Raw genomic sequence first — 20897 nt, 5'->3', positions numbered from 1 at the left:
TATATATATATATATATATTTATATATATATGTTTATATATATATTTATATAATTATATACATATATATATATATATTTATTTATATATATATATATTTCTATATATATTTATATATATATATTTATATATATATATATTTATATATATATTTATATATATATATATATATATGTATATATATATATATAATTGCGTCATATAGTCTAGCCCGAAAAGGTATCGAAATGGAAGCCAGATGGCGATTTCTCTGCATTAAACAAACGGATAATATTTTCTGAAAACTTTGAGATAACATGAGTTTTTTTTTTTTTATCAGACTCGTATGTGTAATATATGTGAGCTTATCAGATTCTTTTCATATCAATCATTTTTTGTTTTTGTTTTTTTTGCGGCCAATTATTGACTCAAATTAGGTGCGTTACTTCCTCGTCCAACGAACCTAATCTGTGAATTATTGGAAGATTTGATGCCAGCTTGCCTATAAATATTAAAGAGCCAATCTCGAAGACATAAAAATTAGACGGTCTGCCTTTCGAACACAGAAAACCAATAGCAAAAGCGCAGAATGCAACACAGCACCTTCCAGTTGTTCATCCTAATTTGCTTCATCGGTAAGTTTATATATTATTCCTAAATATCCTCAGCGATTGTTTCCCATCGAAAGATGCAGTGTATTTTCCAACCCGCTTAAATTAAACAGTAACTCTTTATTTACTGATTTATGTTTGCGAATGATTTTGAAAAAAAAAATTAACAGGCTGCTCGGCGTTGACCGGTCGTAAGATACGCTTAAATATGATATTTTAATTCATGCAGATTACGTATTTATTATTATAGACACGATTTTCTATCGATAGTGAAAAAAACACACACACAAAACAAAAATATGATTAACGTTGCATAATCACACACACACACACACACACACACACACACACACACACACACACACACACACACACACACATATATATATATATATATATGTGTGTAAAAGTAAGAATGTGTTTGTGAGGACACTTCTCAACCTATACACTCAACGAATTTTTTATCTGCAGAATTAAAATATGGTGTATTCAGAAAAGATTTTTATCTGTTTGTTGACTATTTCACGAATGCACATACGTGAATAGTTCACATTACAGATTATTCATGTTAAGAATGAGTAGTTTAAAGACTTTTAAAGTGTGACGCTGGTTTAATGGTTATCGTGCGTGATTCCCTCTCTTAAGGTTTTCGTTTCGATCTCAGCTCGAGTATTTTTTTTTACTTACAGGAAGTGAACTGTTAAAAAGCATAATACTTGCATGTGGTCGTCAACCGGAAGCCTATGACCACAATTCCCGTGTCACTCCTTTATTTCCGGTACATCTAATCTAAGTCATTCAAGGTGACTTGAGTTTGATGCCTGTCAAACCTAACCCTAACCCTGCTAAATCGCTGATGGGAAATCAAAATATGCTTATATAACTTTCTATTTCTAAAACTACCTATATAGCAAGTAAGCTGGGATTCCCAATACTACAATAGAAGATGGTCATTTTTTCATTTGATGTTATCGGTGGTGGTTCACGTTCCCAGATCTTCATAAGAAGAGATGGGAACCAAGTATCAGGGTCTTTGGGACGCATTCATGATTTCTGACTACTGTTGGAATCGGAAGATATATCTCCCTACCGCTAAACATTCCAGAAATTCGAAGACACAGAAGTTCAAACTCTGAAGTTTGAACAATGGTGAAGTAACATGCAATGTTCGTGTGCTTACCTTTATCTGTGTCTACCATTTAGTTTTTACAGTAATCGATGTTTCTATCAGGTAATCAATATATGTTATTGGCAAAATAGTTTTTATCTTAAAAACCTATTTAAGTGGTATGTTTTGATAAAAATTAGCTGATTACGCCACAAAAATGTAATCGATTTTGTCTCAATATCTAACTTTATAAAAAATCAACTTAGTCCGAAAACTTGACCTGATGGAGAGAAACGGGTGTCATTTCCTGATTCAGCAGCGAAAAATACCGTAAATCAGTTGTAGAAATCTAAACAACATTCAAAAAGTAAAACAAATCATTGCATAATGTAATCAGTTATATATAAGACAATATTAGATGCCAGGAGATAATTTTCTGACTTAAATGCATACGTAAATGCAGTTAATATTAACAACGAGATCGCTATGTAATTAACATGATCTTCTCTTTTGTCCAGGTGTCTCCAGTTGCATCGACTGCAAAAATAAGCCAAATGGTTTCTATGAGGTTTCCTGTCTCACCATGGTCAAATGTACTGACGGTAAATTTCAGAAGATAATGTGTCCAAAGGGTGAAGTTATTGACACCACAATACATGAATGCAGACCGTAAGTAAATTTATACAATAAAGGTTTATGGACACCTTACCAAAAACAAGATTCTAGAATCGTATTAATTTAAGGTTTGGTATTTAATGTAGAAAAGAAACATTTCGGCTTCTCTCTCTCTCTTTCTCTCTCTCTCTCTCTAATTATATATATATATATATATATATATATATATATATATATATATATATATATATACAGAAAGAGATAGAGAGAGAAATAAAAAGCAACAAACCGGGTTATGTGTTCACCAACGTTTCATCTTTATTTGGAAACTTTCTTGGATGTATATATATATATATATATAAATCAAGACACGAAATAATAAAATAATGTTAAAAAATACACATTGTTGGTGACCACGCCCTTATATATATATATATATATATATATATATATATATATATATATATATATATATATATATAAGGGCGTGGTCACCAACAATGTGTATTTTTTTAACATTATTTTATTATTTCGTGTCTTGATTTTTCATTGAGAATTATGTTTAGATCATTGTAATAATGTTTTTTAAACCATTGGAATCGTTTTTAACGCGTTTCAGACGTTCTGTGAAGCGTCCTCTTCAGAAATTATTTTCAAAATGTGTTGGAGATGTAAAAATAGCATTTTCGTAGTTCATTTAAAATGTTTCCAAGAGGTGGAAACGTGTAAGTGTCTACTATTCATTGGAATGTTCAAAATTTATTACTGTTTTATTGGGCTGTGGTTACTCCTGTGTTGTGTTTCTTTCTCTCACTCTCTCTTTCTGCTTGTGTTTTTTCTTTTCCTTTAGGGTAGGATGTGTGTGTGTTTTCTTTTATTGGTTTGAAGAATGTGTGTACTGTTTTATAGTATTATGAAGTTATTTCCATAATGTGTATGTGTGAGGAGAGGGGGGTTAGGGTTAGGGTTAGGGTTAGAACCAACTCTTCTGAAATAAGGGTAGGGGTGCTTTCATTCTATTTTGATATTTATTTTTTGGATTCTTAGATTTTAGTATTGTGATTTTTTGTTTCAGTCTTAGACTGTTCGGGTATTCTTTATATTATGTTTGCTTAGATAGAGGGGTGTATTTAAAAATATGTATAGGGGATTTTTTTTTATTTATTTGTCTCCCCATGTAGGTATGGCCAGACCCAGGATCGGTTACTAGTGTGGGGAAGATCTCGTTCCCCAGAGGGGAGGGGCCAATTGGAGGGGTATAGGTATGGGAGGGGAGATGATAGAAGGGGTGATAGTTGTCTCAGTCATGAGAGATTTCTCCTCCACTGAGAGAAGGGGGAGCGAGGTGTTGGAACAGATATTATACTATGGTTCTAGGTGTTTCCTAGTGTTGTTGGTTTTGAGGTTAAGTAGGGTTGGTATTGTTCAGTGTGTTGTATTAGAGATAGGGATGCTATGCCTGTGTGTGGTTGTATGCGCATGTGTCGGTTCTGATTTATGTGTAGGTGTGTATGCGAGTGTGACTTATGCGAGTGTGACTTTATGTGTGGGTGTACATGCGAGTGTGACTTGCATTTCATGTTTTTGTGTGTTGATATTAGGCTCTGTTTAGTTCAGGAGTGAATCTTGTTATGAAGATTTTTCCTGTGTAAGTAAATAAAAATAATTGTCTGTTTGGAAGATTGGCATTATTTTGAAGCTGTTTCCACTGCATGTGTCTACGTGTTTTGAAGCATAGAGGTGTCTGTTATCTGCATTTTTGATGTTGCTTTTATGTAAGGCCACTCTATTGCTGAAATTTTTGGTGGCGCCTATGAAGGATTTGTTGCATGTTGTGCATCTTAGTGCATATACTACATTTCTGGAGGTGCAATTTAGATCCTTTTTTATTTTGAATGTTTGTGTTGCGTTTTTGAATGTGTATGTGTTGCCTTCTATTATTATGTCACATACTCCACATCGCGGTTTGTTGCATCTTGTAACCCCTTTTGTAGCGTGTGGAACGAGTTTTGAGGAAGTTAGGATGTGTTTTAAGTTTTTGGGTTGGCGTTTGCTTTTTATTATTCTTGTTGTTTTAAGTATGTTGTTTAGTTTGTCGTTCTGATTGAGGAGGATAAGGTTTTTTGTTATCTGTGTAAATAGTTCTGGGTGGTTTGTGTTGTGTGTGGAGACGTATGTTAAAATTTGTTCTTTGTTGTGTTCTTTTGATATTCTTAGTTGGTCTATTGGAATTTTTTCAGCCAGTTCAATACCTTTCTGTATTAGTGGTAGTGGATATATTCTTTTCCGCAGTGTTATTTGTAGTTCATTCAATCTAGTCGAACGGAGGTGTCTGTCTGTTACTATGGTGCAGACTCTACGTGCTAGGGGGTAGGGTATTGATTTTGACAGTTTTTAGGATGGTGGCTTTTGAAGTGGAGATATATATATATATATATATATATATATATATACACATACACACACACATATATATATACATACACACAATATATACACACACACACATATATATATATACATATATATATACATATATATATATACACACACACACACACACACACACACACACACACACACACACACACACATATATATATATATATATATATATATATATATATATATATACTAGATTGTTGCATAAGTTCTTGCTGTTTTTTTTAATAAAATCCAAGAATTATAACAGCAAAAGTAAGTTCATGTGGTACCCAAGCTCCAAGTTTTGTGTGAATCCCATCGACTGAAGGTGGCGTGAAATTGTCGCAAAATCACACAATTCATCTTTTCATCCAATTGTCTACATGTCTGATGGCCATCTTCTTTAAGCAGAACTCTGATTTGGTCTTCGTCTGTTGAGCTTTTAATATACTGCCCTTGATTGGTCTTCTGGTACAAGGAGCGTCAAAGAAGTCAAAGTTACCGTGTTTGAATCTGGTAAATAAATCTCGAAAAGTTCTTGCAGGTATAGCGTTTTCTCCATATACGGCACAAATATCCTTGGTCTCTTCACTCGCTTTTCGACCTCGATTACATGCGAAAAGAGAGAGGTGTCGAAAATGTGATTTTTTTTTATCTACTTGACAATCTATACGACAGTTCTGACAAACGAGAAAAAGTTATATGAGTAAAAAATAAAAAAAAACGATTACAATTATCGTGTATAACAGAATACGTGCTTTGTAATGATATATAACACTTTGCCAAATATCAAAATATGTTTTAGAACAATAATTTTTATGAAATGATGGAAACTTATGCAACAACCTGATATATATATATATATATATGTGTGTGTGTGTGTGTGTGTGTGTGTGTGTGTGTGTGTGTGTGTGTACATATGTACTAGCATTTCAGCCCGGCGTTGCCCAGGTGTTTGGAGGTGTATGTTGAGCAAAAAAAAAAAGTGGTAGTAGAACGGCAGGCTCGAACCCATACCGTGAAGGAGGAAAAGAACAGGAAAAAACGTGACGTCTTTGCTGTTACGACCGCCGCCAAACCGGAAGTGCCTTATGTTTAAATTATGGCTAGACAATCGAAAAGAGGGGATGACTTTCGAAAATATCGGCGAAAAAAGTTACCGATTCCTGTAGAAATGTGCCCAGTTGAGGGTGAAGCAACTAATGTTTTTAGCCAATTTTTCGGTATTTGTTGTCTGAAAAGTCGAGCTTCCAAACAATACTGATCTTGTGAAAATCCGTCGCCTCCCTCAAATGTTTTGGGCAGACATGCAAACATACATACATACATTTATATATTGGTAGCTTGTAATTTTCGACCCAAATCGATCAAAAAGCTTGCCCTATCTCTGAATACCGTTTATATCAAATTTCAAATGTTTAGACCAGAAATTTTCAGAGTAATTTGGTAGAGATTGCAGAGGTCAATTTTTTTTTAAATTCGACCCCTATTATGACCCCTTAAAATTTATTGTTTAGGGCTCACATGAAGTTATTAAATTAGATCCATGTCCAAGGAACCTATATCTAAAATTTCAAGTGTTTAGACCCAAAATTGTCGAAGTAGTTTGGTAGAGTTCTCAAAGGTAAATTGTTGAACATTAACCCTTCAATAGCCAAGTTTCTGGCCGAAAACCGCTAACAAGGATTTTCCCAAATCTCAGCACCCTGTGTATCAAATTGCGAGTCTGTAGACTAAATATTGACAGAGTTATTGCGTAGGGAAATGTACACAGACGGACACAAACACACACACACATACAGACACTTTCACTTTTATGTATATACTAGCATTTTAGCCCGGCGTTGCCCAGGTTTTTGGATGTGTATGTTGAACAAAAAAAAAGTGGTAGTAGGACGGTAGGCTCGAACGCGTACCACGAAGGAGGAAAAGAACGGGGAACAAATCTGACGTCTTTGCTGTTACGACCACCGCCAAACTGGAAGTGATTTTTGTTTAAATTAAGGCTAGACAATCGAAAGGAGAGTATGACTTTCAAAATTATCGGCGAAAAAAAGCGACCTCTCCTGTAGAAAAGTGCACAGTTGAGGGTGAAGATATTAATGTTTTTAGCCAATTTTTCGGTATTTGTCGTCTGAAAGGTCGAACTTCAAAAAGACACTGATCTTGCTGAAATCCGTCGCCTCTGTCGAAAGTTTTAGGCAGACATACAAACATACATACATACATACATTTATGTATTGGTAACTAAAAATTTTCGACTCAAACCGATTAAAAAGCTTGCCCTATCTCTAAATACCGTTTATGTCAAATTTCAAATGTTTAGACCAGAAATTTTCTGAGTAATTTGGTAGAGGTCAATTTTTTTAAACTTTGACCACTATTATGACCCTTTAACATTTATTTTTTGGGGCTCAAATCAAGTTATTAAGTTAGATTCATGTCCAAGGAACTTATATCTAAAATTTCAAGTGTTTAGACCCAAAATTGTCGGAGGAGTTTGGTAAAGTTCTAAACGGCAAATTTGAATTTTGACCCCTTAACAGCCAAATTTCCGCCGAAAATCGATCACAAAGATTTTCCCAAATTTCAGTACACTGTATATTAAATTTCGAGTCTGTAGACTAAAAATTGACAGACTTATTGCGTAGGGAAATGTACACAGACACACACACAGACACTTTCACTTTTATATATATACTAGCATTTCAACCCGGCGTTGCCCGGGTGTTTGGAGGTGTATGTTGAGCAAAAAAAAAAAAGCGGTCAATTTTTTAACTTTGGCCCCTATTATGACCCCTTAACATTTATTGTTTTGGGCTCAAATCATGTTATTAACTTAGATCTATGTACAAGAAACGTATATCTAAAATTTCAAATATTTAGACCCAAAATTGTCGGAGGAGTTTGGTAGAGTTCTCAAAGGTCAATTCGTTGAACTTTGACCCCCTAACAGCTAAATCTGTTCTGTTACTTTTTACTCATATCATGTTTAATGTTTGTGCAAAATTTCAAAAAATTCTAAAGCTTATTTATTGCGAAAAGTACGAACAGATGAACGGGCGAACGGACGAACGGACTAACGGACAAGGGTGAATTTACAGGTCCACTCTCCTTTTGTTGGGGGACCAAAGGTTTTTTTTTTCTAGAAAAAAATTGATTGCATTTTATTGCTGGTGTTGAGATCCCTTCTGATTAAGCTTTATATATTCCACGAATACCCTAAAACATACGAAGAAGCAATTCATGGAAAATAATGTTATTATCTTGCAATGACCAATTCGGTTCCTGGACTTGAAATCACGAAAGAACTGACGGTGTTATTTTAAAATTTAAATCAGAAAAGCGTCACAATAAAATTAAAAACATAATGATAATATGCCTAGAAGAATGGAACAAAATACCTATTCATTGAGGACTATTATTCTCATCTTTATTAGCTGTTGTTTCACGACGTTTCGGCCAACTATTCCTCTGGCCTTCGTCATGTGGTAACAGTGAAGGATAGAAATTTCGAATCTCCAAACTGCATTCTCAGAAATCACTGCCATCCGTAGTTGTTGTCGTCTCACAACGTTTTGGCGAAGTAAGCCTCTGGCCGGCTTTGGGTAGGAATGAAACCGCTATCTTCAATGCTAATTTGATAGAGACGTTGAATCTCTCTCTCTCTCTCTATATATATATATATATATATATATATATATATATATATATATATATATATATATATATATATATATATATATATATGTATATAGTATCTTCATTCAGTATCTACATTCTATATGCCCAGTTAAGGGTGAAGAAATTAATGTTTTTAGCCAATTTTTCGGTATTTGTCGTCTGAAAGGTCGAGCTTCCAAACAATACTGATCTTGTGAAAATTTAATATTTAAATAGTCTTTACTTTAATAGCGAGCACTCTTGTAGGTTTTAATGACTTGCAAATATATGAATAGGTATATATATATATATATATATATATATATATATATATATATATATATATATATATATATACATATACATATATATACATACATATACACATATATATACATATATACACTCATATATATTCATATATACATACATACATATATATATATATATATATATACCTATTCATATATTTGCAAATCATTAAAACCTACAATAGTGCTCGCTATTAAAGTAAAGACTATTTAACAAAACATTGAATGAAGATACTGATACACTTTAACGTATTTGTTTGCGAAAAAATACAAACACTTCCATCCTAACCGGAAGTGTAAAAACGTGTGTATTTCACATTAATTACAACAGCGACACATTACCTTGGCCTTCTGGTCAAGATCAAAGTGTAGCATCTGTTCCGGCAGATGCTGCACTTAAGATAATTTGTACCAGTCAATGGAGGGGAAACCCTCTATACTGGGACAATTATTATTTTTGGTAACCAGAGTGCCCCCTTTTTGCCTACTATTAGGGGAGCTGGCTTTTACCTCACATAAAAAACGGCCTTGTGCCTAATTTGCTCAGTGGGGGAGCAAATAAATACCATCTGTTCCGGCAGATACTGCAAGCTATGACTAGCTATGACTAGCAAAGACCAGATGTGGGGGCAACCCCACATGCCTGACCATTAACCAGCTCCCATTTCCCACCTCTTGGGAGCTGGTCCCCTTTTTCCCTTCCCCCTCCCTTCACTCCTCACATTAAAAATCGGCCTTGTGCCTAATTTGCTCGGTGGGGGAGCAAATAAATACCATCTGTTCCGGCAGATGCTGCACTTAAGATAATTTGTACCAGTCAATGGAGGGGAAACCCTCTATACTGGGACAATTATTATTTTTGGTAACCAGAGTGCCCCCTTTTTGCCTACTATTAGGGGAGCTGGTTTTTACCTCACATAAAAAACGGCCTTGTGCCTAATTTGCTCAGTGGGGGAGCAAATAAATACCATCTGTTCCGGCAGATACTGCAAGCTATGACTAGCTATGACTAGCAAAGACCAGATGTGGGGGCAACCCCACATGCCTGACCATTAACCAGCTCCCATTTCCCACCTCTCGGGAGCTGGTCCCCTTTTTCCCTTCCCCCTCCCTTCACTCCTCACATTAAAAATCGGCCTTGTGCCTAATTTGCTCGGTGGGGGAGCAAATAAATACCATCTGTTCCGGCAGATACTGAACTTAAGATAATTTGTACCAGTCAATGGAGGGGAAACCCTCTATACTGGGACAATTATTATTTTTGGTAACCAGAGTGATCCCTTTTAGGGGAGCTGGTTTTTACCTCACATTAAAAACGGCCTTGTGCCTAATTTGCTCAGTGGGGGAGCAAATAAATACCATCTGTTCCGGCAGATACTGCAAGCTATGACTAGCTATGACTAGCAAAGACCAGATGTGGGGGCAACCCCACATGCCTGACCATTAACCAGCTCCCATTTCCCACCTCTCGGGAGCTGGTCCCCTTTTTCCCTTCCCTCTCCCTTCACTCCTCACATTAAAAATCGGCCTTGTGCCTAATTTGCTCGGTGGGGGAGCAAATAAACACCATCTGTTCCGGCAGATACTGCACTTAAGATAATTTGTACCAGTCAATGGAGGGGAAACCCTCTATACTGGGACAATTATTATTTTTGGTAACCAGAGTGACCCCTTTTAGGGGAGCTGGTTTTTACCTCACATAAAAAACGGCCTTGTGCCTAATTTGCTCAGTGGGGGAGCAAATAAATACCATCTGTTCCGGCAGATACTGCAAGCAAAGACCATATGTGGGGGCAACCCCACATATAAGTTATTGGTCAATGTAGGGGCAACCCTTCATACCAATTGTCACTATCCAGCTTCCCTACTCCCCGGGGAGTTGGTCCCCATTTCCCCTTCACTCCTCACATTAAAAATCGGCCTTGTGCCTAATTTGCTCGGTGGGGGAGCAAATAAATACCATCTGTTCCGGCAGATACTGCAAGCAAAGACCAGATGTGGGGGAAACCCCACATAACTGACCTTTAACCAGCTCCCATTTCCCACCTCTCGGGAGCTGGTCCCCTTTTTCCCTTCTCCTTCCCTTCACTCCTCACATTAAAAATTGGCCTTGTGCCTAATTTGCTCGGTGGGGGAGCAAATAAATACCATCTGTTCTTCAGATGCTGCACTTCTATTTCTTGTTCTTTTTCGGTGGAGGAGAAATCCTTCACGACTGAGACAATTTTTATTTTTGTACCTTTTCTCCACGTTAAAAAACGACCCTGGTGTCTAACTCTGTTCCGTGGGGAGGCATAGTAAATAGGTACAACAGCGACACATTGGTTTTAAAAAAAGAGCTTGTAGACATTCGACTTTTATATAAAAAACGACATTATTTTTGCACTAACTAATATCTAAAAAAGTTGCAGTCGGACGATCCCATCTTTTTTTTTAAAAAAAAAAAGGGTGGGGGGATGGAAGCGATAACGTTCATACGGATCTGAAATTGACTTATCGTATTATTATATAGATATAAGGTCGAACTATCATTTCTTTCTTTTTTATTTTTCAGTGTTCAAAAAGTGAAACCCCCATGTGGCAAATTAGTGGACTGTTCCAAGTTGAAAGATGGAAGCTATCCGGATTTGGACCAACAATGCAAAACGTATTACACTTGTTTAGGTGGACATTTCCTCGGACACAATTTTTGTCCAGATCGTAAGTTTTTTGTTTCCTTTTATTCTTTCTTTTATTGATTTCTAAGAGGGAGACGCGACGTTGCCTGGGATTGAATGGCGATGAACGAATATTTCACGCTCCTATATTTTTATTGTCATCGAAATCTGTGAAATCGCTCGGGAGGAAGCTTCACATGCCTCCATGCTTTAGTCCAACTTAATCTAAAAAAGATGTTATTCTACATTGCATTCTAGAGAGCCTACTGTTTCTTTTATAAAATTACTTTATATAAACTTCTTTCCAGTTAACGTTAAGACATTTACGTGCGGGGTTTGAACCTCAGACCACGTCATGCAAAAAATAAATAAATAAATGAATAAAACACGTAAATTTTCAAGTTTTATAAAAATTCTTTGCAGTTAATGAAAAAAGAAAATAAGAAACACGCTATCAACTTACCCACAGTAAAATGTTCATGCCCGTTGTTCTATCATTGTTGCTAAGCGATGACATGGAAAAAATGGCTTTACCGATTATAGGTAAATTTAAATAGCGGTTTTGATCATCGATTATCAGTAATTATCGTGGATATTCTGAGACAAAACTTAACTAAGATCACTCCCAGATTTATACACTAAAGTCCTGTAAATTTTAAAGAAAATCTGCTCAATCATTTCGAAGTCTATATAGAACGAAATCACACGCACACACACACACACACACACACACACACACACACACACACGCACACGCACACACGCACACGCACACGCACACACAAAGTTGCATTTCTATAATTGTAGAGATTCCATGCATATATTTGGTTATTTTATTCATCTTCTCTCCAGATGTTTATATATAAGCTCAGGTGTTAGTTTTATGAAAGTTTTTTTTTTCTGTGGAGCGAACTGGATTCGAACTAAGCACACTTCGATGCCCCCGTTTAGTCTCGAAAACAAAGGATACCGCCTGTGGGGGAAACTACGTGTGTAATTATGAGGCAAGGGTTGCGCTATCGTCAACCACACCTCTCCTGAATCGGTACTGCCTTGAGTCCAGTGGCAAGGAGAAGTCCAGGACTACTGGAAACAATACTGAGATAATCGGAGAGCACATACAGCACCTGGAAGTCCCAAATGGTCACCCATTTAGTACTGACCAAGTCCAACGTTGCTTAACTTTGGTGATCCAACGGAAACCGTTGTGTCAAGGTGATTGTGTCGTACACTTAGCACACTTAGGCTTTCGGTTAGTGTCGTTAACCACTTGGCCACCACCACCCCTCCCATAAATAACACTTTTCTAGTTACGAATAGCACAAAATAATCTATAATGTTTCTCCATCTCTCGTTAACACTATCCCAATCTAATAATAATCACTGTGAAGGTCTATTTTTGAAAACCAGGGGTACTCTGAGTAGGAAGTTGAGCAGCGAGATGTTTGTTTTACGTTATATTTAAATTCCAGCATTTTTTTTTTTACACAGTGATCACCACTTATCAAGGCCCGGAAGCCACTCAGGGATGAGGGTTATTGCAAGTACTTTACGTTAGTGTGGAGATTTGATGAAGTGTTTACTTAAGGGGGTGGTTCATTAGGAATTTGTTAACATTGGACTTGAAGACATCCAAGTTGTAGTCCGGTGGGAAGCAGGCAGACGGAACAGAGTTCCACAGGCGTGCAGTTCTAAGAAAGAAGCTTTGTTCATGGAATCCGCGTTTTGATTTAGGCACAGATATAGAGTGGGGGAAATTTTTCACAGTGGATTCAGCCAGACGGGTGTTTTTCGTGAAAGATTGGCGATGGGGGGATCAGAAATTGGAGTTCAGACGAGCACCTGCCATAGAAATAACGATAAAACAAGGATAGGCTCGCAACGTCTCTTCTGTGGGAGAGAGGTTGCAGGGTAGAGAAAAGGGCACCCCCCACTAAGCCACGAAGTCTATTTTGTACTCTGTCAAGGCAGGATAGGCTGTTTTTAGCAGCTCCTGCCCAGATATGGCAACAGCATATTAGAATAGTAAGGGAAGCAGGGAAAGGGGAAGGAATTCCAACGTGTAAGAATTTAAGGGAACAAACTATTATAATTGAAGGTCCCCCAGCATCTTGAGATCGCTACAGTGAAAAGGTGGGATTTTGCTGCTTGTCGTGTTAGTGTGGAGTATTTAGCTGACGGCGCACCAGTGCTACGAGTTTGCCATAAGATAATTAAATTAATATTCCACTAAAGAATTTGTAACATTGCGGTGATGGGCTTGCTTGATAGTGCGGAACCTATTAGATTCTAGAATCTTTTTGAGATCCTATCTAGGAGGGAGAGGGACACTGCTAAACCTTACATATTTTGATTTAGTATGAACGTTAGCAAGTTATAATGAAACGATTTATTGTAATATTCATTTTGAAATAAGAAAGGACCCAAATGGTGACGAGACTCAGACAAAAAAGACTCTTTCATTCAAGAGATCAATATAGTTTGAAATTATTCATTGTGAACTAATTAAAATTCAAAATGATAAAAATAAAAAAGAAAGACCGAATTTAGAGGGGAGAAGAAAGCCATAGTCATCGATGTCTGCAATAACAGACCTGATATCTAAAGTAGTAATTTTCAAATTAAATTTTTTTTACACAGGAATCACCACTTATCAAGGCCCGGAGGCCACTCGAGGATAAGGTTTAATGAGTATACATTAGTCAATGTGATTGTAGCGTAGTAAACATAAGTAGTGGGAATTTTTGGATTACTTAAGGGGACGGTTCATCAAGAACTTGTTTACGTTGGACTTGAAGGCAATCAGATTGTAGTCAGCTGGAAAGCAGGCAATTGGAAGAGAGTTCCACATGCGTGCAATTCTAAGAAATAAGCTTTGTTCATGGAATCTGCATTTAGGTTTAGGCACAGATAAAGAGTGTGTGAAATTATTGATAGTGGTTTTGGCTAGACGAGTGTTTTTCGTGAAAGTTTGGCGAGGGGGGACCATAGATTGAAGCTCAGCTGACATTCGCCATGAAAATAACGATAAAGCAGAGACAGACTCGCAACGTCTTTCTGTGAGAAACAGGTTGCAGGGAAGAGAAAACGCCCCCCCCACTAAGCTATGAAGTTTATTTTGAACTCTGTCAAGACTGGAAAAGTTGCTTCTAGCAGCTCCTGCCCAAATGTGGCAACAGTACTCCATTGTTGGCCGTACCTTGCTTTTATATAGGTAGAGAATTGCATCAGGAGTGAGATATCTACTGGAGCGTTAGAAGGATCCCACCATTTTTTCAGCAACCTTGGCAATGGATTTGATATACGGGTTCTATTTCAGGTCAGGAGTAAAGGTCAAGACCAGAAGCTTGTCAAAACATGAGGCCTTCCTAAGACAAGAGCCATTCATTTCAACCAATGCCAGATTGGCATTAGAGCGAAGATGGTGTAGAGATAGAAGCTTATTATTGTTATTATTGTTGTTATCATTATTATTATTATCATCATTATTATTATTATTATTGTTATTATTGTTATATTATTATTATTGTTATCGTTATCATTATTATTATTATTATCATTATTATTGTTGTTATTATCATCATCATTATTATTATTGTTATTGTTGTCATTATTATTGTTATTATTATTATCATTATAATTATCATTATTATTGTTATTATTATTATCATTATTGTTGTTGTTGTTATTATTGCTATTTTTATTATCATTATTGTTATTATTATTATCATCATTATTATTATAATCATTATTATTATTATTATTATTTACTCACTATAAACTTTTTACGTGAGTCATTATCAATGATTGCTCACTGGCAACAACAAGTGGTATTTTCTGGAATCTGAGTGACATCAAGTCTCCCCAAAACATTATTATTATTATTATTATTATTATTATTATTATTATTATTATTATTATTATTATTATACAACACTCAATGGGAGTATATACACATACATTAAAAAAATTTCCCTGCCGTTCAACAAGATGCTGGGTATCTCATTGGTAAAAATAAATAATAAATAATAAATAATAAAAAATAAATAATAAATATAGGCAAAAAGAATAAGGTGTCGAAAATGTTTATTTTCTAAACTTCACGTTCATTTTGATGATTTGAAAATTTTAGAAAACCAAGTACAGTAGGACCCCGAGATACGACATTAAAAATTAGTTACAAAATACAGTACAGTATATAATACACATGTATATAATCAAATAACATTATAAATAACACCGTATGACAGGGAAAATACCGTAACCAGGGGAGGAAACCATCAAAATCCACATCGTAACCTGAAAGAAAACGTATCCTAGGGTCATCGGTTTTACTGTAATACTGTATTTTTTAAAATGAAAAATCATCTTTTTTCTTTTATTTTTCCTGAAACTTAGCAACATTTACTTTGTTATTTTTTCATTTTTTTTTTTTCTTCTATATTTTGTTGGTGTTGCTAAGTTCGAAGTGGTGGGGGGTAGCTTGAAGAGAACTATTAAAAATAGATTCCAAAAGTATTCCACAATAGTATTGTCAAAAAATTAAATTCCGAAATTTGAACTCAATAACTCCAAAATATTAATTATAAAAAAAAAAAAATAAAAAACAAAAAAACAAAAACAAACAAGAATTTAGTTGTCGACCTAATAGATTAATCTAATGGTGGCCTTAATCTTAGTACAATTTAGATTTCCATTTTTCCACTGTTAACCTATCGATCGTCTAGTTCATCAACGAGGGAAAATAATCAATATTATTTCGCTTAAGTCCAATAGGACCCTATGACATTGCAATCTTTGTTATTAATTATAACAAGACTGTCTGTTCGTTTCTTTCAAGCCCATGTATAATAATAGCCTTCGTGTTAATCGATATTGCTCTTAGGTTCAAAGTAATTTTCAGGCTAGAATAGGCGTTCCTACCGCCTACACACACCAGACATGATGCAGTCCTCATCCGTAATATCCAGATCACCCTGCACCTCGTTACATATCGCGGATCGTATTTGAGTGAAAATGTTTAAACGCCCAAAGTCAATCCACCGGAAGTCGACTTTCGACCGGGAGTTCCTGGCAACATCTCAAGCGCAAAGGACATATCCACAGTTATCCCCAATAGGTGTAGCTTATGTTGCGAGATGATCTATCTATCTATCTATCTATCTATCTATCTATCTATCTATCTATCTATCTATCTATCTCATCCATATAGAAGTTGCCTCTCTGACGTTTTCTGGAACTGTTTTGTTAAATAAACATTTTATATAGATAACTGATGTCGGTGTGAGTTTATCGACAAACGTAAAAAAACCTGGGTTTCTATTTAATTGCCTTCCCACGAGGAAAAAATAGATTAAAGTTCGGTTTTTAATGTGAGGAATATCCAGTTCCCTAAAAAGGAGACTCTGAATTAGAATAAAAATTTAAAAAACGCTTCATTATAGAACGACTTTTAATACACTTACCGAGAACAGAATGGACTAAGTGTTGGTTGTTGGTTGGTTGTTTGTTTTACGGCATATCAACCCTTTTCAGATTATTTAATGCCGAATAAAGTGATTTTGAACAATATTTCTTTATTAGAATGTATTTAATTGATTTCTATTCAACCCATAGTTGAGACCCTAACAGGTATTACCACTCCGGGTCAGAGTGGACCTGGGAGCAATGGCAAGCTGGGGCCTCGCCATCGGATATAGTTTAAGTTCATAGCCAGGAGCGGGACGAAATGTATCTTTCAGAACAGATATTATACTTTGTTATATTTGCAAAAAATATTTTTAAAAACATACATTTAAAACAAAAGGATTAAAATCGCGCATTTAAAACAAAGGGATAGTAAGTTATGAAAATGGAAAATGGGTGTCGTTGATCTGCAAGTGATAAAAATATATCTACTACTTTTAACTAGAATCATCTCAGTCACCACAATACCACATTTACACTAGAGACCTTCCTACTTAACCCGACATTTTTTGGAAATTTTATTTGTTTATGTATACAATAATATCATTAATGCAAACAGGAAATATGGGCAAAACAAAAAAGAAAAAGATTGGGTTAGAAACTTTTCTTAAGTAATAGACCATCCACTGTTTTCCGGTTTGTTCAGAACCGAAAACAAGCAGGTCGTTATTTTTTTTTTTCAAAGATAAAAAGCAAAGAATGCACGACGACAACGGCAGGGGTGTATAACATTTTATATACCCCAGTCATAACGTGTAAGGTTAAAGATAACACTTGTCTTACAGTTTTTAGGGGGGTTGTTTTATAGGAATACACAAAGAATAACAATAACAATGACATTTATAATCTGGGTGCGGAATTCTCGGCCACTGCCTTAACCCCTAGTCTCTCCTTATTAAACCGCAAGTGATTCCATAAATCACATTGTAGAACCAGGTTTTCTAAACCAGTAAGCGTTCCAGCTACCAATGGGACACCTGCCATATCTTAAAAAAATATAACTCACAAAACTAGCGTAGGTATCTGACTAAATTTTTGACCTGAACACTACCGTTGTTATTTTATTATTAGAATCCTTTTAGATGATTTATTTATTTATTTATTTATTTATTTATTTGCGGAGTGTTATCCTCATCTTCATAGTTGTTGTTTCACGACGTTTCGACCAACTATTCCTCTGACCTTCTTCAGGTGGTCAACCGCGACCGAATAGGAATGAGTCTTGTAACTGTATCCTCAGTTATTACGGTCTTCCATAGTTGTCGTTGTCTCACCACGTTTTTATTCAACTAATCCTCTGGCCTGCTTTGGGTAGGATTGAAACCGCTACCTTCAGACAATGCTCACCTGGAGCCGTAGAGATTCGATGTCTCTATCCTTTCAATGCCCGTGATGCAGTGGATAGAAGCGCTGAATCACTACAGTTCCAAGTGAACAGCGGTTTCAATCCTACTCAAAGCAGGCCAGAGGATTAGTTGACAAAAAACGTGGTGGGACAACAACAACTATGGAAGGCCGTAATTACTGAGGATACAATTACAAGACTCAGCATTCCTATTCGGTCGCGGTTGATCACCTGACGAAGGCCAGAGAAATAGTTGGCCGAAATGTCGTGGAACAACAACTAGAAGATGAGGGTAATAGTCCGCAAATAAATAAACAAATAAATAAACGAATAAATGAACTACTGCTGTTGGATAGCGTTTAGAAGTTTATTTAAATTTCACCTAGGCTTTTTTCATTCTATTAAACAACTTATGTTGAAACTTATTATGTTGAAAATTATTAACAATAACTTATTATGTTGAAAATTATTAACAATAACTTATTATGTTGAAAATTATTAACAATAACTTATTATGTTGAAAATTATTAACAATAACTTATTATGTTGAAAATTATTAACAATAACTTATTATGTTGAAAATGATTAACAATAGAAAAGTATCGGGTAATTCTCAGAAAGTCATTAAAACCTGAGAAAATGAAGGCATATTGCTATGTAAGTATGACATAAAAAATAAAAATAAGATAGGAAAATTAAATGCAGATTGCTTCTCAAGCAGACTTATATATATACTAGCAAAAGTACCCGTCGTTGACTGGGTTCAAAAACAGCCTACAGAAAATGGACTCTGATTTATAAAAGTATGATAGGTTATGAAAAGGAAGGGTTGTTAAGAGATAGCTTCGAATTTGGGGGCATCAAAACCAAAGCAAAATATGATGAAATTAAAAATAAAATAGATAAACCCCATAATTTATTATGCCATACCTGTTCACACTGAAAGACTTATCACAATATTCTGTGGATCTATATTAAAAAACCTTGTTAAACTTTGTGACATATTTCCATTCTATGGAGGTCAGGCGCGAACGAACATCCCATAATTTTATAATACCATATTTCTTCAAACTGAAACATAATTATCAAAGTATACTTACGCAGATAGATATGAAAAGTCTTTATTAAAGTTCGTGCCATAGAATGGGAATAGGCACAAACTTTAATAAAGACTTTTCATATCTATCTGCGTAAGTATACTTTGATAATTATGTTCCAGTTTGAAGAAATATGGTATTATAAAATTATGGGGTGTTCGTTCGCACCTGACCTCCATAGAATGTAAATATGTCACAAAGTTTAACAAGGTTTTTTAATATAGATCCACAGAATATTGTGATAAGTGTTTCAGTGGTATAATAAATTATGGGGTTATCTATGTTATTTTTACTTTCATCATATTTTGCTTTGGTTTTGATACCTCCAAATTCAACCCAAATTTACAACCCTTCCTTTTCATAACCTATCATACTTTCATAAATCAGAGTCCATTTTCTGTAGGCTGTTTTTGAACCCAGTCAACGACGGGTACTTTTGCTAGTGTATATATATATATATATATATATATATATATATATATATATATATATATATATATATATATATATATATATATTGCTCTCACATCCGGGCGGGTGCATTAGCTATTTGTCTCTCTCCCTCAAAAAAACTTCTAGAATCTAATAGATCCCGCGCTATCAAGCAAGCCCTAACTCTTGTCCCATCACCGCAATGTTGCACCCCATATACTTATTTTACAGGTTCTTTAATGGAATATTAATTTAATTATTATATGACAAACTCGTAGCACTGGTGCGCCGTCAGCTAAATACTCCCCACTGACATGGCAAGCAGCAATATCCCACCTTTTCACTGTAGCGATCTCAAGATGCTGGGGAGCCTTCGACTATAATAGTTTGTTCCCTTAAATTCTTACACGTTGGAGTTCCTTCTACTTTTCCTGCTTCCCTAACTGTTCTGATATGCTGGAATTTAAATATAACGTAAAACAAATATCTCGCTGCTCAACTTCCCACGCATGGCCCATAATGCACTGTAGCCCCTTAGGTTTCAGTGACAATGTGCCTTGTTCGAAGTGAGTAAAAATTGAAAAGAAAATACTCGTCTCATCACGCAGTAGCCACTTAGTGTAGTAAATTTGTGACGTTTGTTATGCAACGTAGTATTCTAGTTATAAAAGTTTAACCACCGTAAATTAATTTACTCACGTGACAAACTTCCAGCCGACATAATAACGACACTTTTTTTTTTCTTCTTTCAGGTCTTATCTTCAATGATGAAATTAAAATTTGTGACTTCAAAGCTAACGTCGCGAAACCGTGCGGAGATCAATAATCGGAATTCGATGTTATTTTTATTGTAAATTTAAAAAGAAATAAAATATTTATTTTACAACGACAAACAAATGCGTATCTGTTATTATTTTGTCTTACACGGTGGGAGCTTTTACACGTGTTATCATTACCAGTGATTCACCACTGTTAAAAAGGGGTGGTTTTTCATGAAATCTGAGTGACTGTAAGTATTCCCTGATCATCGCCATTGCTCATTTGATGTTTCCGAATTAGTATTAGTTTTCACTGGAAACTGAGTGATAATAAGTCCACCAAGGATTCCAATACTTTCTTCGCCATTTTAGTCGAGGTCTGGGTGGTGTTATTCATATCCAGTCTTTTTGTCCTCTCAGATATTCTGCAGC

General features: G+C 35.5%; 1 protein-coding gene across 1 annotated transcript; it reads left to right on the top strand.

The window, feature by feature from the left end:
* The first annotated feature begins 388 nt into the window (after positions 1 to 388).
* Positions 389 to 20598, top strand: LOC145241595 (U-scoloptoxin(01)-Cw1a-like). The gene is made up of 4 exons (XM_080104684.1): positions 389 to 613; positions 2216 to 2366; positions 11265 to 11410; positions 20460 to 20598. The coding sequence occupies exons 1-4, from the start codon at positions 568 to 570 to the stop codon at positions 20531 to 20533; spliced, it is 417 nt and encodes a 138-aa protein (XP_079960810.1). The 5' UTR covers positions 389 to 567; the 3' UTR covers positions 20534 to 20598.
* The last annotated feature ends 299 nt before the right edge of the window (positions 20599 to 20897 follow it).

Source organism: Euprymna scolopes, chromosome 2 (assembly GCF_053919585.1).
Source record: "Euprymna scolopes isolate OS-2025 chromosome 2, ASM5391958v1, whole genome shotgun sequence".
Taxonomy (NCBI): Eukaryota; Metazoa; Mollusca; class Cephalopoda; order Sepiida; family Sepiolidae; genus Euprymna; species Euprymna scolopes.
This window is presented reverse-complemented; position numbering and strand designations above follow the sequence as displayed.

Coding starts and splice junctions, on each gene's coding strand:
- LOC145241595 (XM_080104684.1), top strand. CDS start 568: ATGCAACACAGCACCTTCCAGTTGTTCATCCTAATTTGCTTCATCG. Junction 2,367..11,264: donor ACAATACATGAATGCAGACC/GTAAGTAAATTT, acceptor TTTATTTTTCAG/TGTTCAAAAAGTGAAACCCC. Junction 11,411..20,459: donor ACACAATTTTTGTCCAGATC/GTAAGTTTTTTG, acceptor TTCTTCTTTCAG/GTCTTATCTTCAATGATGAA.